Source organism: Diadema antillarum, unplaced genomic scaffold, assembly GCF_040938485.1.
Source record: "Diadema antillarum isolate AM-2024a unplaced genomic scaffold, OU_Dant_1.0 scf00000036, whole genome shotgun sequence".
NCBI classification, from domain to species: domain Eukaryota; kingdom Metazoa; phylum Echinodermata; class Echinoidea; order Diadematoida; family Diadematidae; genus Diadema; species Diadema antillarum.
Window position 1 is genome coordinate 2,406,003 of NW_027270925.1, and position 26,993 is coordinate 2,432,995.

Below are 26,993 nucleotides of genomic sequence, written 5' to 3' on the forward strand. Positions count from 1 at the left end.
TTAAATCATTATTGCCATATACTTTCATTATCATCTATCATTACTTCGTGTTATCATTGTTATCATTAGAAATATAATGATTATGATTATAGATATGATGATGATGATAATGATGATAATAATGATGGTGATGATGATTGCTATTATCATTATTATCATCATCATCACCTTTATCATCAATTATTATTTATTCAGCCATCAAACTTGGGCAGTGAGTAACCCACAACAGACAACTAAAGTATACAATCAAGTAAAGATATTGTGATGAATGCATTCCTTTAAAAAAAAGACACTTAATTTCAGCGCCAACCCCCCCCCTCCCCCCCCCCCCTCCCCCCCCCCCCCCCCCCCACACACACACACACACACACCCTCTCCTGATTTCGTCCAGCGATGTTTGTTCATGACCACAGAACACATTGCCTAAAATGTGATCAACCCCATCTACAGCCAACTTGTCAACATTTCCACCCGTGTGACCTCATCCTTCGTCGACCGCAAAAGTCGAACTGGTGCGACGCGTTCGGATCGTGTTCGGATCCCGCTTCGGAAATTGAAACTCGTCCGGAAATAGCCGAAATAACTAGCTCAACGATCAGCCATCTTTTCTCAAACAGTGACAGATCATGAAGGTGGGCGAGACTTTAGAACCGATTCTGGACTAATTCAGGACATGTACCACCAGAAGACCCGGTTTGACAGCAGCAAAGATTCGTCATAGCTGTTTAGGCGAAATCTTAGGGATAGATTCGCTTGCCAAGACCCCTGTAAGTAGCTTCATATTGAACCTGCAATATATGGGTGTTGGTGCATACATAGCCTGTATTAGAAGCACTTACATTATGTTCGTGTTACTTGTACACAGTTAGCCAGTCACTGCACTGCCTGAGTAGTGTTGGCTTCGCCTCCGGTACTGTGTTCCACTGTACACTAGTGCACTCGGTGTGCCTGTGTCTGTGCGCCTGCCTTACTTGCCCGACAGTCGCTCATGGAGTCATGGACATGCATGGATCGTGTAGCTAGGAACTTCGGCTCTCAGCTGCACAATCCAAATCCGGCTGTTCATGTGTGACTTGTGTCTAAAGAAGATTTGATTAGACTTGTTTTTCATGATCAGCATCAAGTGATGATTGTGGTGCACAGTGCATTGTGTGTAGAAATAGGATTTGATTTGTGTTTTAGCTAGGACCTGCTGCAAGGTGCTGGTGCATGGTGCTATAATTTTAATATGTCCATTGTCAGATTGTTCAGTGCCTGATTTGGTGTATGGGTGCAGGTGTAAACTAGTGTATGGTCTGCTTTATTACTAGAAGATTTTGTACCTAATGTATAACTGGTTAGGACTGGGTCAGACATACAATGTGTCAGTCATAGGTAAAGACAGTCGACAGACAGTGTAGCAAAAGTAGTTTAGGGTGATCTATGTTTACTGTAAAGGCACAGCCACAAGAGTTTTCTTCTGCAGTTTGATTAAAAAAAAAAAAAAAATCTTTTAGAGGTGTAGAATCTAGCTAGAACACTAGATTGACATCTGCCGTTTTGTCAGATTTCTTGATGTTCTCATATTATTATGTCATTGTTAGGATAAAAACTAGACTCTACATCCTTGCAATTAAAATTTATCATGTTGACCATTATTCTATAGTTGTTTAAGTGTGTGCCATGACATTGAAAAGAAAAAACATTCAAACTCGTTACCTTTCTTTTAATCTCACTTTACCCCAGATGCTGGAAGAATGCTGTGCCTGTAGTGTTGTCACAGCAGTCTGGCTTCCAGTTCTTGCTCTTGTGGTTTAGTCTCATCCTTTCTTTTCCTTTCCTTTCTTTTGGTGTTATTTTCTGTCTGTCTGCCTCTCTTCTGTACTCTCAGCATATTTGTCTATAATGTAACGTATGTGGCGCTGAAACGTTGGTTTGCCTATGCTTACTGCAGTCTGGTCTTGAAAGTGATCACTGAAGGGGCATTGCCAAGTAAAGATGCGCAATCTGTCACACGCACTAATGGAGAAGAAATTAGCATTTAAACAATGGTTCAAACTTAAAACCACCTTTGTGAATTCGAGCCATCAGGTCAAAGTTTGACGCCGCCCCACCTGGCCATGACGCAGCCAACTTTTAAGGCGTCCACAAAAATTTAGACCTGAATACAGAAGCTTAAAGAAGTTGGAATTTGCATTCGTATTCATCCATAGCTATGTCATTTTTAGAAGATATTAAATAGATGATATGCATGATATTAAATAGTGTTCATTCTAATTACCTACTAACCTAGGTTTTCTGATCACTCATCACATTCAAAACACGTCACATTGATCCTGTGAGTGATTGTGAAGAGGCATCACATGTGTTTAGCTTGCTTAGCTGCTACCCAGTGTTATGACAGTAATCATTTTTATCCCACGATGAAGGAAACCTCTTTACATTGTTTTACATCATAAGTGTGTGTGTGTGTGTGTGTGTGTGTGTGTTTATGTTCAGACAAGTTTGAATTTGAGATCATATTCAGCTGAACTAGAAATTCCTGTGATCATCCCAATCCTAATTTCTTACAAAATATTTGATAGTATTGTCTAAAAGTTGAAGAACTTTCTTGCAGACCTCTGCTCCGTATGGCACCTCTTTACTTCATCTTCAGCTGTGTCTTGTGTAAATAGACACAGTCCCATATGGTACGGTAGTTCAATAATGCACATGTACAACGCTGTACAAGTAACGTGTAGTTCAACAATGCACATTGGTCGGATGTATTAAGAAATTCTGTATTATTTGTTTTACATATGAAATGGTAGTGGACTCGGCACTATCTTGACATTTGTTTATCGTCATGACTCCTTTCAGATCAAAGAGACATTTAATAGAGGTCAATTCCTTTACATTTTATTGAGAAAAATGATTTATTTGTATGATATTCCCTCAAAATAGATAACAGGCTGTAACTACCAAGTACAACATGGTATTCCTGCAACCTTTCAGCAATTGTTAAGATTCCTCTGTTTTTTTGCATACCATGTGAGATTACTTTTGCTGGCATTCAAATTACATGTCAGAAATCAATTACTTTGATTTAAAGGGATGGTACAGTATTGGTGGAGATGAGAATTGGGCTTTTAGCTTTTTGCAAGATACCAAGAAAACACTTATGATATAGTAAAGGGCATACCATTTTAAGAGAAATTCAAAGTTTATTTGATGAAAATCGGGTTTGGAATGACTGAAACATCCGAAAACAAAGTGAAACAAAGCGATCATAATAAAGTATGGGTCCCACACTTTATTAGAATCGCTCTTTTTGGATATCTCAGCCATTTTAAAACCAATTTTCATCAAATAGGGCCTAAATGTTGAATTCTTCATAGAATTACATGCTCTTTCCTATTTCATAAGAGTTTTCTCATTATCTCACCAAAAAATGTTAGAAACCTGAAATTAGGTCTCGACCAAAACTGTATGATGCCTTTAAAACCAGTAGCTGTGCACCCCAGCACTGCATCCATAACAAGAAACTTATGTTTCAGATGATGGCACATAATATCAAGATCAAGACTAGACTGGGACTGAATATAGCACAGGTGGACAATTACACTCTACTTAAAAATCTAGGACTGAACACTGAGCATTATAAATTCTGATTCAGGATGCTTATAAGTGCTTGATTGCCCTGGGCAATTTAGACTCACTGCTGGCCAAGTGAAACAGTTGAGCACCTGCCCTCCAAAGTATGGGTACCATGTTTCAGTGCCTTTGGGCAAGCAGGACAATTCTTTTTCTTTCTTTTTTTTGGTGGAAATGCCATGTATTTTTATTCATTTATTTATTCTTTTTTTTGCATGACTGATGACATAATGACTACTGTGTAAGAGATGTTTATAAATGGTCAGTGATTGAAAGGAAACATTTTAGGATGAAAAGCCCAAACCATTATGATGTTACAAGTTATCGGATTCTGTAATTAATCAAATGTCTCTGTTGGCCATCGGGTATTTAATGATAATATTTAACAAGTACAACAAAAATTGTTTCAAGAATCAAATCTCAGTCACTTTTTATTCAGACTATATGGCTGTGACTTCTGAATGCATCAATGGAGATGCAGTCTAGTTGAGTTGTGCTCCATCCTGGCAGTGTCTGCCAGTTGTGGTTTTTGTGTCTACATCTAGACATCTTGACACAGACTGTGCTGACTGCGTAGGCAGAGATCCTGAGCAATGGCTTAGTTGGCTTCAGTGGTTACCTTGAACTTTTCAGTGAGACCAGTTGTACGTGTTGTTTTTGTGGTAGACCCTCACAGTGCTTTTGAGGTAAACATTGTAGGGGCTCCTTTGTACCACTCGTCTTGTTGTCTTCCTCCTTTTTGACTGTCATCCTCCTTTTTGATCATCACAGAGCTGACATGTAGTATTTGCATTTGACTACTCTTACCAGGCCTTACAGGACCATACATCTCAAAGAATTAAAGGAATGGTATAGTTTTGGTTGAGATGGGGCTTCAGCTTTCGTACCTTATTTCTGAAAAAAAAAAAGAGGAGAAACCTCTTATGAACTACATATATATGAAAGAGCATACAATTCTAAGAGGAATTTGAAGTTTATTTGATGAAAATTGGTATTGAAATGGCTGGGACATCCAAAAACAAAGAGGTCCTAATAAAAGGTGGGACCCATCTTTTAATTGGCCCCCTTTGTTTTATTTTTTTTTAATGTATATCTCAGCCATTTCAAAACCAGTGTTTTTTTAATAATTTTGAATTCCTCAGAGAATTGTATGCTCTTTCATATTTCGTAAACTAGATTCTGATTGTCTCACAAAAAGTTCAAATCTGAATCTCCCGATCTCAACCCAAACTATACCATCCCTTTAAACTCGTACCAAGCACAAATTTATCACAAATGTTATGAAGAATATACTAGAACTATGAGAAGCATTCAGTCATTCAGAAAAAGTATCTTCATGTACACATATAAAGTCCAAATGAAGGAGTTTAAACCAAAGAAAACCAAATCAAATACCTGATGTGTATCACATACTTAGTACAAGACTTTTATGTGATGATGTGGTAGTATCCTGGTTCTTTATAAACATTCATTTACATGAAGTGGAGAATCAGTATTGAATTGATCTTTGGTACGGAAGCAAGGGAGAGTGATAGATTTAATAGAGTGTGGAAAATTGATTGGAAATATTTGTAACATCATGGCAATATTATACAAAGGTAATTGTATATTTGGGAGTTTGAATGTCATTGTAATTTTATATTCAAGTCTTGACACTGTAATGACATTCTGAAGATTTTATCTCATCAGTAGATAACCAGAAAGATGTGGCCTCCATCACCACTATCTGATTTCCAAACAGTGTATTGTGAAATCATTTCATAAGCAGAATTTCTTGTTTTATTCCAGTGTTTCACTGATGACAACAACAAAAATGATATATCTTTGTTATGTATATGATCTCTTGTTGTCATGCTAGTCTTGTCTACAATGTGTGCTTTTTGTACTTCAGTGTCATATGTTTAATACAAACTTCTTTGTGCAATGTTAGTGACCTTGATTTCTGAAGGTTACTACAGACTTTACCTTAAAAAGAAACAAGGCAAAAGGGGCAAGAGAGCTGTGTAGCATTATGTCATTATAAAATGAATTGCATGGAGGAGCAATAATAAGTTGATGAGTCAACAGACTTTGACACAGAACTAGTGCCCTTTTTTCTCTCTCTCTTTTTAACTTTAAACATCTGGTAAGCTATTAATAGTGGCTGTAATAATAACTGTTGTATGTGCATGTCTGCGACCTTACATACAGAATGTTGCACATTTATCGGTAATGTGTGTTTTCCTGGAGTGCCTAAGTTTCACTAAAATGAGACATATCCACTGTGGTAGAGTGAAACTTGATGGATGGTGTGAGGACTGGGAAAGTAGATTGCGGCCATGTCAGTCTGTATTGCAACAGTAGTTTGTTGCTTCCATTTTGAGTCAGAATTTTGTCCCTTTTATTGTGTAAACAGGGGTCACATGTACTTTAGTTCCTGTATCAAGCGCTCCATCCTGAGTGTGTAACAGGTTTGATTCCGAGTTGTTGCAGTTAGAAATGTTAAAGTTGAAAAGGTGTACTTTTCTTGGCAGTAGTTTAAAAAATCCGCAGTTTCAAATGATAAAAGAATTATCTATCAGTTGCATGCATTCGAACATGCATGGTACAATATGCATTCATACATGTATACAACGTATGATATTGTATAATTCTGTAGAAAATCTAATGCAGTTATGTAATTACATGTAAGTCAGTTGAAGCCTTGAGTTGATCTGCATTGTGTACCTACTGTCAGTACTTCGAGAGCATGATTTCAATTAAGGCTTTCAGAAGATGGCAGTAGCTCTATGTATGCGGAGCAGTGGCCATGAATCCCCCATGTTTTCTCCTCTCTTTGCTGGAGAATGTTTCCCGCATCAGTTTGTGTCAGAGCACAGAGAGAGATAGAGAGAGTAATTTCCATCTGATGTCTTTCCAGGATAAGAAGACTTCGTGAAGTGTATGTGATCGGTTTGACACGCAGCGAGGTCACATGCTATCTAATCAGTCACGCAGTCTTCTGACCGAGGTGAGGATGGAATCAGATGAGTGGTGACGCTATAAAAGTTCTCTGGTTGCCATCTTTTCCTCTCGTTAATTGTTTAACTTCCTGTTTGCAAGTACCTTGCGTTCGTTAGTGAAGTAGACCTTCCTCGTGTGGTTCTTTGCGTCTTTGTACAGCAGCGCTAGTTTCTGTCTCTGTAAAGAATTTAAGTAGGTTCCTGACATAATGGATTATGTAAGTTTATCATTATGTATCATGACCTCCAACCATACTAGTTAAAAATATCAACATCTATGCTGTGTCAGGACAAGTAATAAATGATTCATGACATGACATTTGAAACAGATGAGGTTTAGATCTTGATTTATAGTGCCAGCACATCGTAGTGTAGAAATAACATTGTGGACCTTGATGACTTTTGCATAGATTGATTCAAAGTGCTGTCCATCATTTTTTTTTTTTACATTTCTTCTTTAGTAAGCCATTGTGATTTCTTCAAAATTTCTTTCTACAATTTGTACTTATAATGACAATATGTCACGGCTGAATAATGAAGTGACATTGTTTTGTCACTTGTCTTGATTTCTTCCATTTTTTTTTTTTTTTCAAGAGCTGTTAAAATCTCGTGTCACCTCTTTAAATGGGGACTTTTTAGTAAATCTTGTTCAAGGTCTGTATGATGCATTACTGTATACACCCAATATTTTGCGAGGTTTTTATTTTGCGAATTTCGCAAGTCAGGTGCTATTCGCGAAATTAAAGACATGCAAAAATATTGACTCTAATCAAGCTGTGAATGTGACGTACGCGTATACATTTCTCCATTTAGTACAGGACTCCACGATCGCGAATTTAACACTCGCGAAATCGTCAGGAAGTTCCGATTCGGGAAAATTTAGGCTCGCGAAATATATGGCGTATACAGTATATGATTCTGACTAAATTTTTACCTACAATCCTTTGGATGTAAAACCATTCTTTGGACATTTACATGTAGGATCTGTGCCACTTGGTATTCTTAGGATTCAGTGGCATCATAGTATGTGTAGTGTCCAGGGGCAATGTGGGGCCTCCAGACTGGAGGGGGATAATGCTTGTGGGTGGGTCAAGTGTCAGTGGACCTCCCCAGCCCCTCCTTTTTTTTTTTTTTTCTTTTCTTCTTCCTCTTCCTCTTCTTCTTTTTGAATAGAATAATCTACAAGCAGAACCCTTGAATGTCGTGGGTTTTTTTCTATATTTTTTTTAAGATAAAGAGCTAAACTTGCTTCTCCTCCCCCCCCCCTCCCCTTCCATAGCCTTTGCTTTCAAGTAGCGAAGAGCACAGTTTCGATAAACGTTCTGTGAGCATCTTCATACTGATGTATAAAGTACACCTGCAAGAGTGAGCATAAATAATGCGCGGTGTCAAAATGATCAAGTCTGTCTCTGTGGAATGATAAGGCTGGAAGTCCACATCATTCACCAGCGATGCCAGCAATGCTCTCGGTGACATGTCCTGGTAACTTGGGAAGGAGAAAGGGGAGATTGGAAGGGCCAACAGGCACCAGCTACAGTACGTAGCCACACAGGAGATACATGTAACAAGTAGATGGCCATGGTGTGACTCAGCCCTACCCACCCCCACCCCCTCCCCCCTTCTATTTACAAAGTTGTAGGTACCGGGTAATTTGTGATACACATTAGAAACAAAAAATACAAAATTAACAACAACAACAAAATTTACTTTGTTCATTTTCCACAGTTTAATCATGGTTTAATTTAGGCATCATTAAGTAGGTTTTTCATGTTTTTGATTTGATAGAGTGTTTGATTTTTTTTTTGCCAATTTATCAAATTGGTAATACCAATAATTGTATACACTTCACAAAATTTATATACAGTTGATTCCTTTGTATATTTTTTTTCCTGGATTTCTAAATTTCAGCATCTATTACCCCATCCCCCCAAAAAAATCACTTTGTCTTCAAGAATTTATAGAATCTACTTAAATTCAAATTAAAATGTAACTCAATCCAACACACATAATAGGTTTTTTTTATGCCTCTCTCACGAAGTGTCGCCGGAGGCAAATGTTTTCGGGTTGTCTGTCCGTCCGTCCTTCTGTCCGTGATCAATTTTGTGGACAGCGTAACTTAACAAACATTTGAGGTATCCTAATGAAACTTGGCACGTGTCATATGTGTGAGTGGGCGAAGATGTGCCTGTGAACTTCTTGGAGAGGATGTTCAAGGTCAAAGGTCAAAAGGTCAAGGTCAAATGCTCAAAATGTCACTATTTCCCCCATATCTATGCAATGCCTGAAGGCATTTTCTTGAAACTTAGTGTATACATACATGTACTACCAAAAGAATACTCTCGAGAAAGAGTTTCAGGTCATGAGGTCAATGGTCAAAAGGTCAAAGGTCAGGTGAAAATGTTAAAATTTCACTTTTTTTCTCCATATACATATACATATGCCTATACTGACTGGTAGGAATTATCTAGGGAATTTAGGGGTCATAAGTTAAAGGTCAGGAGGTCAAAGGTCAAGGTCAAGGTCAACTCCTCAAAATTTTGCTTTTTCCCTCGTGTCTATGCAATGCCTGCAGGATTTTTCTTGACACATAGTGTATGCATGCACTGTAACTGTATTACCTAATAGAGATTTTCTTTGGAAGGTTCTTGCCAAAAGGTCATAGGTCAAGTGAAAGTGCTGAATTTCACATCTTCATTATATAATGGGGTCAAAAGTCTAGGAAAAATCCTCAAATCCCCAAATACCTGCGCTCTTATACACTATAGCCATTCATCTAATTAAACCTACGTATGTAGTTCAAGGAAAGTGAACATTCAACACGTTTGTGACAAACCTGCCATTTTAATATTTTGCCAATTATGTGAAACTGTCATCACACATTGTCAAGAAATTGCACTATACTGTGTAGACCTATTTGGAGAACCATGCATTATGGCGGAGGCATACCAGTCGACGTAGCAACATTTCTAGTTTTAATCATTGCATGAGTTATTTTAGATACATACACTGTGCGTTCTGTAGTCCCCAAACAGAGCTGGTTATCAGTACCGTACTACCAATTGTTAACAATCTGTACAAGGACTCAATAAGTATGTGTTCTAAAAAAACAAACAAACAATACAGATACAGGTGTATGGGACGAGACTAGCAGTTTATTAACTTTTTTGTCCTTTTCCTTCTTTTTTTTTTTCCGTAGATATAGAGGATGTTTTTGGACTGTCTGAGTCCCATACTTTAGTTCTTATTTTCTTATTATGTCCTACATTTTTCTTCATCCAATATTGAAATAAAGAGGACAGTTTCTAGTGGTTTTTACACTGTGATCACAATGTAGTGACTGTGTCACTGAGGAATATGAGGAAGAAAGCCTGCAATGCCTTTGATGATGATGATTAATGTGTGTTCTATGAAACAGGTGTTTGCTGCTGCCCGTGTACAATGTACTGTACGGTGCAATGCAGTATGTGGTCATCAGCTGATTGCTCTGCACATCCCTTCTCTTGACTCTCGATGTAAATGTCATGTTAGACATTATGTGGGATGGGCATGGGTGGCGATTGATCGGCAGGCTTCCACATCAACTCAAGGATGAAAAACCCTCCGAAGCCGGATGGCAGAGCCACCCCAAGGAACAATACCAGAGGGCTTGAGTTACAAGGGATACACAATTCTGTGCCCATTATGTGACTGAACTCTATTCATATGGCTGTCACTCTACATATAAATCAACATGCTGAAAATTCGTCTATCTTTATTAATAGATATTCACTTCTGGCATTGTTCAGCATGTGCGTGGTTATCAAAGGAGGTGTTACAAAACTTATATAATTATTCAAAAAAGTGGCAAAACTGTTAGAGCAGATTAAAAAAAAACTTATTGTTTTGACAATGGGGAATCAGGCAAAGAGGCATTTTCTTAATCAAACATGAAATTGAATAAGAATTGAAATTAGATTATAATTTTAATTGAATTTTCATGCAGATTATCAAATTGTCCAATATTTTTATCCCAATATACAAAATGTTGATTGTACTGTCGTATCTGATAGTTTGTTGTATGATTTTTCCTATAGTTTGTTGTATGATTTTTCATTAAAGTTGTGAACTTGACACACTTGTGACTTGTAAATTTTACCAAGTTATAAACGGAATAGATCTTTTGAGTGGCTTACACACACACGCACACACACATACACACAAAGTATAGAAAAGGAAGGTGCTTATTTGCACAATTTTTACATACTGTAAAAGTGGAAATTTTTGCGCATTTCGCGCAACCAGAAACTAGCACGAAAATAAAAATGTGAATTTTTTTGCCTGCCGTATGTTTGCAGTAGTTGATGTCTTGATTTTGCGGAATTAAAAACATGCGAAACTCTTCTTACCCGGCCGAGCACGCAAAATGAGTTGCACAAAAATGTCCACTTTTACAGTAATGTGCACCGTTTTTACATGTATCGTGATTGATAGTTGTTGGGGCTTGGCATCCTCATGGCGTCCCATGCAATGTTGAGTGCACAAACTTGTATTATTCTTGAAGTCTGGTGAAATGAGGCCCAAGGGACATACTTATCAGCAAAATCCTTGCTTTTCCTCTTTGTTCCTCATAAAAAAGAGTAAAAAGTCGGTTTTTCAATTCAATACACGATTTGTTTGTAGTGTGTTGATTACAAGTCAAACTTCAAGCAGCAAAATATTTGTACACTGATTTCTTGTGAACCTAGTCGTCATCAGATCATATTACGGTTAACTCAGAAGTAGTGTCGTGTACTGTCATATTGCCTCTGATACTGTAGCTGACGTGCGAAAGGACCAATCTCCATTGCTATGATTTGTTTTCTTGACATGAATAGCATGCAGTGTTTGTGATTCATATGCAAAATATAGAGATCCACTGTGTGTCTGTTTTCTAAAGTGATGTAATAATGTCAATAAAGTTACTAATATGAGCTATACATATACAGAATGCACACACTTGTGTAAAATTTTTTGAATGATGACAAAATAGAAATATGTTTGACTCATACATGAAAGAATACCAGTTTAAGAGTCTTTTTTCTAGATGTTCATCTTTGTAGTACAGGATATTATCACAGCTCTGATTTGACCATTTTTCCTGGATCTGTCATTTTCTCTACAGATATAATGCATTATCCTGTGCACTTCTTTTGCAATGATATTAAACCACACAGACATTGTAAGCAAAAAAAAGAAAAAAGTCCTGAATTACTCTATGTTGGTATAGGCCTATAGGGCTCATCACTACTTTTTCTGATGGACCTTTCAGGGTTTTTAAAACCATAAAATTCAAAATTTTGGTGGCCTGTAAAAGAAATGTATAACTTTTCTTTTACAGGCCACGTTGTATTAAAAATAAGTCCACTTTGAATGTTAGTTGCCCAATCAGGCTACCAAGAGATAACCTTTTTTAAAATTTGGTGATTCGACATCAATTTTTAGTGGCCCCGGGCTGCTGTGCCATTCTATGACTAATGTCAAGCCCTGGTATTTAATTTATTTTTTGCTTCCAGATGCTGTGTACATTGTAGTGTATGGCTTGAGTATATGAAGTATGAATATATATTTATAATGCAATCATGTTACATAGGAATCATACAATGTTAATTGTTAGTGTGTGCTGCATAGATAAATAGATATGATGATGATAGAATGATAATTCTGATTATAAAATGATAATATGATACATTGATCAAACTAGAAAAGCACTCTGAGAGCGCAGACCTCCGCCAAGCAGCTACTTTCCACCGATGATCTTGCTCTTCCTGAAGACATTTTTCTCCTCTCCACCACTGGGAAAAGCTCTTTGGGCTCTTCCATAGAGATCAGTGATTTCCACCCAGAGGTATACATGCTGAAAAATCACCCGATTTCCCAATATAGAAGCCTTTGTTACATCATAACCCTTCAGCTGCGCGACTCGCCTCGCCCTAGCAGAAACTAGAGCACGCACTTTAGTGCGCGTATGAAAACCTAAAAAATGCGCAGCTTGAACTCCCAAGTTCGTTGACCCTACCTGCAAAAAATATCAAAAATCCTTCATAAATTCCCCCAAAATTGTCAGATCACTACCAAAATAAAATCATCTGTTACTTGTGTCATTCTCAACCTTTCCTGTAAGTTTCATCCAAATCCGTTCATCGCTTTTTGAGTTATTTTGCACACAAACAAATAAATAAACAAACAAACAAATCAATGGTAATGAAAACATAACCTCCTCCCTTGGCGGAGATAATAACAACAATGATAGTCATACACATACCAATAACTAAGATGTCATTATGTTATAATATTGTGATATGGCAAAGAATGACCCCGGCCTTATGTAGAGTTTTTCGAGAAAGCAGACAAATGTTGATGCAGGTTTAGTGCATAATGGACACAAGCTTGTTTGGCACAGTTGCAGTTTGGAGCTGTGGTGTCAGGTTTCATCAGTAATGTGCGGGTGCAGGAAATATGATTGCAAATCCATTACCACTGGTTTCTTGGCTCACTAAGCCACATTCATCAATCTTGACACAAGCAAGAAAGTGACAAAGTTCATCTATGTCAAGTAGTATTTATTTCACCACCAAAACACTGCTGGCGTGTTAATATCCTATTTGCCATAGCATTATTTTAGAGATAGAACATGCCAAGTTTGCAATTTTGTTTGACACTGTAATTGCATTTTCGTCATTGTTGTTTTTCAAGAAACCCGAGTTGTCCTTTGTCACTTCTGATTTTATTTTGCCTTGAAAGCCCAGATTTGCAAATATTTTGACACCGTGAAATGTTTCATGTTTACAGTACAATTAATTTGCACAATATTCTATTCCATAATATAAATTATCCTCTCCTCTATATGCCTGCACTCACTTCTTACAAGAAAATAATGCAAGAGATTCTGGTCAAATATTGTGTATCTTTATGACTAATGTGGTGAATATATTACCAGTTTGATATATTTTACAGTTTGAAATATTGTCTTCTCTGTTTTTTAAGGCACCAGCATCTAGCCAAGAAGTATAAGGCAGGATTGTCGTTTGGATGAGGTCTAGAGCATTACAACTCCTCTTACTCGTCCAAATGGGTATTTAAAGGCCATGTCACACCGTTCCGGGCAAGCTATGCGGGCTTATGGCGAGGAGGTAGTTTCCAGCACGTAGAAGATTTTAAGCGGGCGAACAAGAATGTTTGCAATATTCATTCATGCCTTGTCATACTGTATCTGGGGAAGTTTTGCGGCTTGACTTGCGGGGAAACAAATTTACTCCCCAGAGCTCTCCGCAGTTGGTCCGCACCTGACAGTATCCAGCGCGTATCTCGCCTGTAGTTGCCCAGAGGTGCTCACGCAAGTCCGATTTAACCGCAGCCAAGTTTTGAGCATGACCAAAACTTTTTCCGGGTGAGTGGCGGGAATGCCTGGAGAGGTCCACGCAGAACGCCAGTAGGAGGCCCTTAGCGGCAGCACTTCCCAGTCAACTCCCACGCAGGTACTTCGCAGTCCCGTATGCAGCCAAGATAATGAAATTCTGTGGGATTTCAGCTATTCCATCTGAGGAATTCCTTCACTGAGTTGTCAGCCCCCACGCGACTGGTACAAAGGTCACACAGCATACTCGCAAGTATAATTTAAGTAGAACGCGTCCAGCAAGTAAGACACATGCGCTGACTCGCTCAAATCCTTTTCCGCCCTCAGGAATGTCCGATATGCTAGAAAATCCCTACACGTAACAAGCCCGAGTAACTTGCTTGGAAAGGTGTGACAGGGCCTAAATATGGTTGCGGGTACAAAAATATGCGTGCGCACCTCCGGGCGACTGCGGTTGAGATACGTGCTAAGTACTGTCATGTGCGGATCATCTACGGGGACCCCCGGGTAGTCAAAATTGTTCTTTGCAAGTCGCACGCAAGGCTTGCCTGGAAAGGTGTGACACGGCCTTTAGTAAGGCCCCCATACTTTGCACAGTTTTGAAAGTGTCCATTCATTAACTTGCACTATAGTGAGTTTTTGTTGCCGTGGGTAAACAGGCAAGTAGGTTTGTGGTGCTAGAAGCTGTGCTATGTTCACCGATAAATAGTGTAATGAACCTGGATCATGGTGAAGAAAGACAATGCCATATATGCACAATCAAGGCCACTAATTACGCTTCACTAAACCGGATCTCATGATCAGCCGTGTAGTGCTGCAGTAGCTCTCCAAATTACCCATAAAGGCATATTAGCCAGTCAGAAGATGCGACAGATTTTATGTTGTTTCTCCCTCCCCTCCCATTGTGTTAGCTAGATGCTGATTGATGAAAGGGAAATAAAGAGACATTAATATTTCAGACATGATGAATTTTGATTATAGGAACGCTGCATGTTATGTAAACATTCCAGTATGATTCTGTACTCTTTATAAGATTTGTATTTAACCTCTATTATAGTTCAGTAATATTTTTCAGGGTTTTGTATGCATGTGTGTTTGAGAGAACAGTGAGTGTCCAAAATGACAACAAAATCTGTACATGTGGATGTAGTGGATGATATACGTGCACAATGTTGTGTGTGTTTTCATCTCGATGATGTACAGTAGGCATTAATGAATGTACTTTCCCTTCCATCGCAAAGTGAAACGAAACTGCTACTGGGATTTTGTGCTACTACAGGAATGTGTGTGGATTTTCCACAGTTCTGATGTTAAAAAGGTTCCATATATAAAGAAAATGTTGTGGTTGGTTTATAGGGATTTTGTAAAATCCATCAGTGTATGGAGGGAGTGTGTGTAGGTCTATGTGTTGTTTGCACACTCCCTTTTGAGTTTTCGGGATAAAGAAAAAAAAAATAGAAGAGGCTCTATTGTCTACCACTTCTGAACAAATATAAAGTCTGTTTGCACACTGTACACTGTATTTCATGGCCTGTCTGTAGTACAAATGTATACAGTAGTTTCTAAAGAAACTTAATAAATTGCTTGTAGTTGTACAGTGTACCACACATACTGGTATGACATTTCGTAGAGCTTCTATAGATCAGCCATGGCACTTCCTGATCTATATTCAATAGCATTTATAGCATGTTAATGTGATGATATTTATTTCATACTTAATATGTTGCGTGTCCCTTCCAGCTGTCAACGAGTTTACCACAAGAGTGCATAGCTATTTCAGTTTCAGACTACATGTAGGTCGTTGTTGAGGTACCCAGCAAGGAGAACAGAAAGCCAGTGTAACACACACACGCCCACTCACACACATGCTAAAATGTGAATATTGCATATTGATGGAATGTCCCTTGTGGGCCAATGTTGTGTTCAACCAGTAGAAGCACACAATTTAAAAATGATACAAAATTGGCATAGTAAAACGCAAACTATTGAATTAGATAGCATTAATATCTGTCTGATTTTCACTTTTGTACTTGACGTATAAAACACATTATGCCATAACTTGAAATAGTGTGACTAAAAAAAGATTGTCTTATTCACATTCTGTATCCTCTATTTAGCCACTTGCCTGCAAATACAGTGAGTGTCTTTGGTTGCGTTTATCAACTTTCCCATGTTTGTAATGTGTTTCAATACCCACTATCAAAACACATTCACAAATACCTCTTGATTCGTGTTTCTCGTGTTGAAACATTGCGTTTATCAATGCTGTCATGAGTCGATTGGGAAGCCTTGTTACTGCGCAACTCCATTGCGCAGTTTGACCAGAGGAGCGGAGATATGTAGTTAGCGGTGGTTATGGGCAATGGGCAGGTCAGAGAGCTCTATAAATGCATTTCAAAACAACTTTGTGTTTATCATCTCTACAGAAATGCATTTCAGGCTCAAATACCGTTTGCGGTTGTACTTTTGTTTGCAGTTTCAGTAACTTGTTTCCAACCCCATAATCAAAACAGCTTTGCATTTATAAACTGCCCAAAACTCCATGAAAGTTGTTTGGGAACCTTGATTCTGTGCCAGAAATAAGTTGATAAACAGAACCTTTAAAGAAACAACTCTCTGAAAAAGTTCCACACTTTTCCTTTTCTAAAGGGCTTTTTACACTTGTGTTTCTTAACCCTGGACTTTCTCTGACCCAGGACTATCGTTAGTCCCGTACCAATTTTTTCAGCTTTTTACACTCGCCAATTAGTCCCGTAGGGCAAGTCCAAGATAAGGTCCCCTCAGAAGGCAAAATTTCATCTTTGCTCAATATTGACATGTTTGGTATCATTTTGAAGCTTATGAGTTGAAGTTTTGATTTCCATGGAGGAAAAAATTATATTACGTAAATTTATGCAAATTTCAAGGGCTTCATTTGCATAAATGTGAAACACAGCGTTACGTATGGGACATTTATAAAAATTCATATTAATTCAAAGGAAAGCAAATGATTTTTGATTAATATGTGGACATAAGAAGTTCATCAAATAGTTTAACTTCGTATGAAAATTTAGGGATTATGCATATGATTATGCAAATTAGCTCGTGTCCTATCATGAGATGTCCCATACGTAACAAATTGAGGTCATTTTTTTAGGTTTTTTCTGAAATTGCTAAGGTTATATTAATGCCCTTTTGGAAAGTTCTAATTTATTGTTTAGAGAAATTAAATACCATAGAAAAAAGAAAAAACTGTAAAAGGAATATTTTTTATTAGGCATTGAAATAATGTTACGTATGGGACAAATGCGTTACGGATGGGACATCCTCATACATAATGCATGTGAATGCATGTAGCTAGCTGGGAAGGTCTCTCAGTACACAAATGGTCAATCATTTTGAAGAAAGCATCCCAACATTGTAGCTACTTTTTGAGTTATAGACACTTTAAACAATACATGTACTTGACTGAACAATTTTCAGAAAGGGGAGGGGAAAATGGCAAAATACACAATGAAAAATCAGCATTAAAGGGATGGTATAGTTTATTGTAGAAATGGGGGATTCAGTTTTCAACATTTAATGAGATGATTGGACACCAATTATATGAATTACTAAAGAGCATACAATTCTAAGACTAGAGGAATTCAAAGTTTAGTGATGGAGATCCAATTTGAAATGGTTGTGATATAAATATTAAAAAAATATAAAGTACAATGATTTTTTTTTTATTGCAAGTGATACACAAATTGTCCTTCTTCAGGTTTCAATAATAGCCACGACAAAATCCATGGGTATACATACTGAGGTGTGACTCGAATCAATGACCTGACTGCTAGACAGACATTCTACTCGATCACTGGGGTTCCAAGCAGCAGGTATTGCTTATTTATAAAAATTAATGTTTCTTGTGTCAAGTTGTTTTTTATTGAAATGAAATGGCAAACTGCCCTTCATCAATGGAAGTAAACACTTTAAACTATTCAATTTTTCAGTAGTAACTATCCTGATAAAAATAGGGCATACATACTCAGGTTGGTCATAAAAATATAGAATTATGATTAAATACAAATTGTATGATTATGATGGTAAATATTTGGGGAATATTGTTCCCTTGTCAATCTGGATCAGTATTTGAGTAGTTTCAACTGATTCCATTTCAATAATTATGCAAAAATTTGTTTATGGGTATTTTGCAAAATTATTTTGCAAAATACCCATAAACATGTCTCTCCACACACTAAACGAATGGGGGACAAAGGGCATGCATACTCAGGTTGGTCATAAAAATATAAAAATATGATTGAATATGATTAGGATGGTGAATATTTGGGGAATATTGTTTCCTTGACAATCTGGATCAGTATTTGAGTAGTTTCAACTGATTTTACTTCAATGATTATGCAAAATACCCATAAACATGGTTCTTCACACACTAAATGAATGGGGGACAAACTGTCCCATACGTAACTGTCCCATACGTAACACGTCATGTCTGTCTTTAATTAGAACCTGTAATTAGAGTTTTTTGCCTAATGACACGAAACTTACTTGTGATAATCTTGAGTGTTGTGACTTTCATCACAGTGAGTTACAAGTTGTAGAATGAAATACTTTCAGAGAGTTTTGAGGTTGAAAAAAATGTTCAAAAAAACAAAATTTTTCTGGTCCCATACGTAACGGCACATATTTTCTCTTCTAGAATATAATTGTGAAGGTCATTTTTCTCCATTTTTTGCATGATTATACTTCTCCTAGATATCAATCACCATGATAAAGTTTAATATGATCAAAAGCCATTAACACTATTTTTCAGGTCATAAAAGTCTCTGAATGTCCCATACGTAACGCGCGTGTTATCTTGGACTTGCCCCGTACTATCTCTTGTCCGGGGCTAAGGAGAAAACTGACCTTTTTACACTCGTATTTCTTAGCCCCGGACTTTCCAAACCACATGAATATTCATAATTACGCTGTGTACTGTACACGTACACGCACGCACCGGCAGCACTTGATTACCTCGTTTCTGATTGGTCAGTGAGGGTCGGACTTCGCCTCCTTCGCTTAGCCCAGGATTATTTTTTCGTTCTGTTTACACTCACTTGCTTGGCACCGCAATTGCGGTGCTAGCACAATTGCGGTGCTAACCCCTGCTATTTTGCAGGGCCAGATAGTACCGTACTATCGGTGGGGCTAGCCCACTTTGGCAAAAACGAGTGTAAACAGAAAGTGGGCTAAGGATAGTCCCGTGCCAACGGTGGGGCTAAGGCCCCCCCCCCCCTTAGCCACACCGTTGGTCCGGGGCTAAGCAAAAATTTACCAGTGTAAAAAGCCCTTAAGAAATTTCATTTGAACAAAGAAATGTTAATCTAACACTGGACTGAGAGAGCATGAGATTTGTGTGGAATGGGCTTCGTACACATACATTGTATGGACTAGTGATTTATTCAAACATGCTATACAGAAAATTATACGTACACTGTACCATGTTACAATTTGCCAGTAAAAATGTACGCATTTTTAAATGAAACGTGCATGACAGAGTTGCTCTACATCCCCTAGCCAAAAATTCAATGATCTGAGTGATTGAATGTCCTGAAAACAAAAGAAGGGAAAAGAAAACGGATGTGTTTACCACCGGAGTAGCCAATGTGATGATAGTGTATGGCCCAGTGCCATATAGAGTGACAGTCACGAGTCCATGGACTGTGTGTGTCAGCAGAGCCATTCTTTTATGGGTTTCCAAATATTAAAAAATATTTTATCATTCATGGGCACAACTAAATGTGCCCATGGTACAAAGTGTAGGACAACTTCTCCTATATCTCTGACAATGTAATTCGTATTTGAATGTAAGTGCAGAGATTTGCTGTGGGAACAATTGCGGGCAATCAAAAGATTACCAGGTAACCTCAGATTGCGAGTGTGCATACATTTACATCCTTCAAATTCCCAAACAATTGATCCTGAGATGGTTGATCGGTAGAATAATTACGGGCGATGTGCTGCAACCACTGTTGAAAGTTTGCAGGGGGATTAGGCTTGCTGAATTTTCCCTTGTACTCTAACTGTCCCCATACACAGTACTCTAGTTTAAAAAAGACAAAAATATGGAGAAGATACCCATCAATCAAACTGAAATTAGAGGAAATGCATAGTCAAAGTTTTGAAATGACATTCATATTAGTTTTTCATGGACAGTTGAAATCACAACCGTGTGATGAAAACAAAATCCCAGATATCACTTTAATGGAGAAAAAACTGTAAACAAAATGAATTTCAATTATTCTGAAGAAATTCAAAGAAATTGGCTTGATATGTGATGAAAGACATATCACATATTCAAGAATTATGATGTCCCTATTGAATTACTGTAATAATTATGGTTTCAAACTGGTATGGACTTACAGTAAGTTGTTGAAATAAAAGAATAAATTTGAAAGTGCATACTACTAGTTTGTAGATTTATTTATGAGTGCACTTTTAGTAGTATCCAATGGTACTATGATAAAATATAAAAAGTGAGTGGAAGCGGGGAGTGCTGTACAATGTAAGTGATCATAATTTTTCAGAATGACATGCACAGACTATAAATTACATTCTATGCCAATTATTATACAGGCCTAATGTTTTTGTGATCGGCAGTTGTAAAACAATTTTGAGGATGGTTGACTTTGCGATCAGGAATGCGAATATAGTATGGTGTACATGTGCTCAGCATAATGGGTGTGCGTGCACTTGTTTATAGAGATGTAGTAGCCTAGGCATCGCTACCAGACTTAGTAAGACTCACTTAACCAGAAGGCAATATTGTGGCAGGCTGTTAAATTTGCAGAATTTTTTGGTGGGCAAAATTCATGAAAACAAAACCACCCCACAAAATACTCGGCACCTACAGTACAGTATGTATCTTACAATTTATGTGATGTATGCAGCTGTCACCCTTGACATGGCAACAAATATTTCTCCCCTTGCCCAAATGGTAGAGGGCCAAGGCGTAGATACTTGACTGTAGAAAGCAATGCCAGTACACATACTTATTCGACGCACAGTTTTAGTTGCCCGTGGTACAAGTCAGCTGGGTTTGTAGCACCCTGACGCCTTCATTTTACAATTAAACATGCATGTAACTAGAAATCTATTAAACTTGTTGTTACTTGGTATGCAGCAAAAGGAGACCATGTTTGACTCAAAGAGACAAGCTTCCAAATGTTTGCAAATAAGCATCTACCTACCTCCTGATAAAACTGTATCCATGACAACCCTTGAACTTGCCCCTGTAGTCTGCCAGAGGTCCACCATACATGTACATGTACATAGCAAACAGCCAATTCATGCCTACAAGTAAATGTCCATTTTATTGAGGGGGTAATTCAACTAATGAAGCTTGAAGTAGCATGTTTGCCACCGTAGCCACAAACTTCAGATGAATTCCACTGTAGATACATACTGTGGAGTTGTATTTTTGAATAATGCTGTTATGGCGACTCTTGAATTTAGTCGTAGTTGAGCTTTGTCTCCACATGTACATATGTACACTGTAGTTGGTTCAAATCGTGTGAAATTATATGTATCACACTGCATCTTTAAATAGTCATTGATGAAACTGTACAGTACTGGAAAAGCTGTGATTTTCTGCAGGGTTTATTTTTCATGACTTTTGCCAATCACTGTTGGCCCTTGAATTTAACAACACGCAAAAATATTGTGAACTGTAAGGTGTGAGTGCACTTTAATATCATAGCTTTGGTGTCACGTCGCAAAAACAAGTTCTCGCAAAAATGTCTGTGACGTCGTCATTCGCAAAAATGTCTGTACGCGGGAATAACAACTTTTGCAGTAACACATACAGTATGTGTGTAAATACATATATGCACATGAACTCAGTTTCCTACAAAGTAGCACGAGATTCCTCCTAATGCTCTGTTCGTGTGTGGAATATCAATGAAGCAAAGGCTGACCGAGAGAGCCAACTGTGCCCATAGGCAGTGTATCGTGACTGATATTGATAACGCGATATCGCAGCATCTGTGATCCCGAGGAATGTCGGGGCTTGCGTGCTCATTTCGATGCAGAATGAGTTCTGTCTATGGCAGATTGATACACCGTAGGAAGCTGAGATGTCTTTTTGATGCCCCCTCTGTCTGGTTTACGTTGGCTTGTGCTCCATGTTAGATTCAATTTTTATTGCCTCTTTTTGTAGTAACCAGTGCTATTGCATGCTGAAATATGTGGATTGTCCTTTCAGGTAATGTACACATTGTATGAAGCATATTACAACTACCTCAGTGTTACAGATTATGATTATTAAATGGTTTATGCAGGATATACAGTACATTATATGTAGTTAGGGATGGTGTGATTTTTTTTTTTCTCCCCCATTTTGACAACGTTAATGCTCTCCGCCCACTGCATCAAATGTAGATCTACAGTACGCTGTGTGAGACTCGGCTCTAATGCATTGGCAGTGTTTATGCTGATGGTAAGCCGCTGGGCATTTCGAATGAGCATGCCGAGGCTCTTTAATTTTCACCTGCACCTACTGCAGTGGAGACCTGCTGTTAGGTGTTAGACTGATTTGCAGACCCTGCTAGCATTGTACACTGCAGCTTTATCCATCATCATACAATAATCAATTGCTAATTTTCGCCTATCCGAAGTGCTTCAAATATGTTACACGATTTTAGTTATTCAAAAAAAAAAGGGGGTGCTGTCAGGAATAGGCTCATTTCACAAGCAAATGAGAAGACCTTGTGAATCATGAATATAGACATTCTTAATAGGAAAGTCACTGCACAATTAACGTTTGGCATGAGATGCCTGACTTATCTATCAGGTTGAAAAGCACAATCATTCCTTTCGAGTACATGGATGTATGGATATGATGGGGAAACCAAGTGATCACTGTCAAAAGCAAGGTTTTGTTATGTTATTCCAGAGTATTGTGAGTCTCCCTCCAGTCAAGGCTCAACAGGATTTTCTTCACTCATCATTACGAACAAAGTGTAGTCATGTTTCTTCCTGTCCTACGCACAAAACTGATGTGTGTATGTGTGTGTGTGTGTGTGGGGGGGGGGGTCTTATTCTCTGATAATCTCCGTGTAATCTCAACAGTCAACAGATATTTATCTGTGACATTTTCATAACTATTGTATTATTGTTGTTTTTGGATCCTGCTGTTCATACAATGTAGTCTTCACGTCCTAGACATGTTACAGCTATGTAATGTGCAGTGTATCATGTTGCACATGATGCAGTACGCAACGAGACTAGTACACACCTACTGTGAAGGTACAGTGTTGCCAAACCCGTGGGTGCTGGGAGTGAAAATGTTCCGCGTGCAAGCACAATGACTGGTGACGCATGGCTGAGATGTTTGATCAGTGTTTGACTCACGTTCTGTTCTCCATAGTCCCTACGGTAGAAGTAGAGGTAGCAGGAGACGTTAGCCTGGGCCTCCCTGCCCTCAGTGTAATGCCATGCAGGTTACAGGCATTTGTTGTTCTGTGATTGGAATTTGACCCAGTCCTTTTCTCGGGTGTGATCTTGTTTGGGCTTTATAATGCAACCACTTGTCATATGTATAGTGTAAGCACATGTATCTGTTAGGAAATTAATAGCAGCCATATAGTCATGTCATAGCACCGTTTAACCCGTTCTGTACGGGAACCTGGTGGCCTGCATATTAAGTCTGTGGGTACTTCAGAATTCAGTATAGAATGAAGAAACTAAAGTACATCAAAGAAATACTTGATTTAAAGGACTTTCAATGTGAGAGAGGGGATATTATCAAGATATCACATATCTTATATGAATATTCTCTATGCATCTGTAGAATAAAGGAGGGTGTGTGAGCAACAAGTAGGAGACAGGAAAATGTATATTCTGATTTTCTTTTCTTTTCAAGTAACTAATTGTCCAGATTACTTGGCAACTTCCTTCTCATTTACATTTCTCCACATCATTATACAGAGCTAACCAGGTCTCCCTAATACTGCAGGAGGCTCTCTGAAAACGTAACCATTTCATCATGTCCGAACAAGGAATATAAATATCTCCCTGATTTTGGAACTGCAATGTATTTTGCCCACTTCGGTGCATGTAATATGCAAGGACTGTATCCCTTTGTCTGCTCTTTGGAACTTTCCCTATTTTGATGTACAGTGGTAGGCAGCCGTGCATTATAGTAACATGCAGGATAATCTTTCTCCATCGCCCTGGATTTAGCTCAATCAGGTAATGCATTGAAGGAGATACAATGCTGACAGTGCTGTCGCAATTTTATATGCTGGCTGTTTTTATGCTGGCACAATGTTTTGCAAGCTTGTGCATATCACTTTCCATAATTGAGCTGTTGATAGGAAACAAACATCTTGTGCATGTGAATTCTGTAGATCCTTGTGTATGTGTATCTCATGTGTATAATGTACAAATGTGTTAAAATGTATAAAATGTATTTAAAAAATCCTATACACATCTATTATTTACACTTGTATTTATGAGGAAACTTTATGCTCTATTGAGTCAGTGAAGGTGATACAACAGATAAGGGAATTCAATACTGAGCAAAATGAAATCATTATGAAACGGATGTTGTGTCATCGCAACATTTTTCAGGACGAGGAAAATCATTTGCTTCGTGAATGCAAATAGAGATAATTTAGATTTTTTTTTTTTTAATGACCAGGTTTGTTTCTATGGCAGCATAGTCAAGTCAGATGACCAGATTGGTCAGTGACTACTCTGAGGTCCAGGTAGGATGCGATATTTGGTGGTGTATTTGACATTTAAAACAGTTGTGAATGTCATTGAAATGCTTAAATCTCATTTTACTCAAACTTTCTCTCATGTCTTGATCTGATTTATCAGACTTTATTCAAAACAATTTCTCTTTTTGAGGTTAGGGTAAATGTTCTCACATAGGCTCAGATTGAAAATAATGCCTCCAGAATATGCTGCGTTGTGTTGAGATATTCATAGTTTTCAAGGGAAATGTGGGATTGGCATACTTTTTAGAATCAGACCCACCCCCTTTCAGACTTATTCATGGCATTTGGGTTTCAATAGTACAAACTACCAGATGAGTAATTCCACAAAGTGCAAACACAAAGTGGAAAGCTCTTAAGTTTGTAGTAGTGCCAGAGATTTATAAACATCCTTGCACTTCCCATGATCGACAGTGCACGAGGTTCTGATGCTGCCATACCATAGGCCTATCTGGACATTGTGTTTGAATGCTTCCATATCAATGCGTTGTATCCATATCATGTCTATTCACGTCTGAATGCTCACATATTCATATGACATAATACTTTGTCCATTTAAAGTATTGTAGATATTTGATACAATAACTCGGTGTGTCTGAAAGCTGCCCGAGTCTTACTTTCCCAGAACCCATGATATTAGCCGTAGTGAAACTGAAACAGGGAAGCTATGATATCAGCCTCCTCCAAGTGAGTGTTAGTACTGTTAGCCGAGTTTGATGAAGCGTAAGCTAATCCCATCCAGATGTGTAAATAATGGACTGTCTGTGTAATCCTCCAAGATTGGTGAGAGGGTTTTCAGTTTTCAGTATTTGCATGCTCTTTAGCTCTGAGTATCATTTGATTTCCACAGAGGAATCATGGTGTAATATATCAATCAGAAATTACATATTTCTAAGATAGTGCTCTTCTGAATCTGACTGTGCAATGTACCACTGTGCTGGCCTCTGTTCTTTTGTTAGGGTTTTTTCACACAATGCTACCAAATTTACTGCTGGAATGTTTGTATGTGTGGCATGCACAAACATTTTTTTAAAGTTTTGCATACAATAATAGTTTGCGATACACATTGAAGTGAATGCATACTGCAATGTATTTGACACTTAACAATCTGTTTTAGGATCTATGTATGAGCACAATGGACAAGTGACCCTGCGGACAGCATTGCTTATCATTCTGCATCTTTTGTGTCATGAAATCATGGAGTTGAATTCACAATTTGATTTTATGGATTTCAAGTTTGATAAAGAACTGTGTCACATAGCAGGTAAACCTGTAATGGATTTGGTGATGTCATTTGTTTTGTTTGTTTTTTTATACATGATGAATTCTATGGGGGGGGGGGGGAGGGGAATCATATGAATGCATTGTGTAAAGCTGTAGGACCTATTGATTGAAATGAAAGACAAGGATACCTATGTGAAAATGCAACATGTGTGCAAAGAATGGCCTAGTTTACTCATCAGGGTGCCAAAAGTTTAATGTTGGGTGAGGAAAGAAGATGTTTTGTTTGTTTATTGTTGTTTTTTTCCCATCATGTCCAGGGATAGTTTTGCTATAGGCTCACTTGCCTAGGCATGTGAAAGTGACTGTCAGGCGAGTACACTATATGAGCATTTGCCTGTTATGTCTTTGAGTACTTTTGAGTGCTGATTGGCAAACAAAACCCCACAGTGTTGTACACACTGGCCAAAGTCTCTGGCGCAGAAAGGGTTAAAGGTATTGGGCCCTTGCCCTGAATGCCAGTTTGGACAGAGGAGAGTTCTATGTTTGTTTGTACCGCCCTGGATAGTAACAATTATGAATTATTTTGACTATCGTAAGAGGCATTTTCAAAACGGAGGCTTATATGTTGTTCTGTTTGTTTGTTTGTCTATTCCCATCAGGTTCTGGTTGACGTGATTGGGCAAACGTAATGTCCAGGATGCCAAACCTGACCACAGTCCATGAGACCAGCTCTCATGGACATGCTCGTGGTGGCCCACGTCCACATGTAAGAAATGTAAGTATGCACCACTTCTCCAAAGGTCGCAAGTGAAACCTTGTCATGCAATATTCAGATAATTTCTTTTTCCTACCCAGACTACAGTGCTTACAAAATCTATACTTAGAGATGGAGGGAAGAAGTTTGAAAAGTATCTTTCCTGTTCTTTCTTTAGGCAGTTAAACCTGCCCAAAGCTTTTACTTTCAATTACACATAGTAACTGGCTACTTATATCATCTCTAAAAGAGCGTCAGATTCAGAACTGTGTCATATTTCGACATCGCCATGGCAACACAATATT

At 38.1% G+C, this 26,993-nt stretch overlaps 1 protein-coding gene across 1 annotated transcript in view; it reads left to right on the forward strand.

Annotated features, from left to right (window-relative positions):
• Positions 1-568: 568 nt before the first annotated feature.
• LOC139708230 (serine/threonine-protein kinase MARK1-like) overlaps positions 569-26,993 on the forward strand; it is an 80,514-nt gene continuing 54,089 nt past the window's right edge. Inside the window, exons 1-2 of the mRNA XM_071620203.1 lie at positions 569-767; positions 26,594-26,709. Coding sequence (XP_071476304.1) covers positions 26,623-26,709 — 87 coding nt within the window. The 5' untranslated portion in view covers positions 569-767; positions 26,594-26,622. The remainder of the gene's footprint in view (positions 768-26,593; positions 26,710-26,993) is intronic.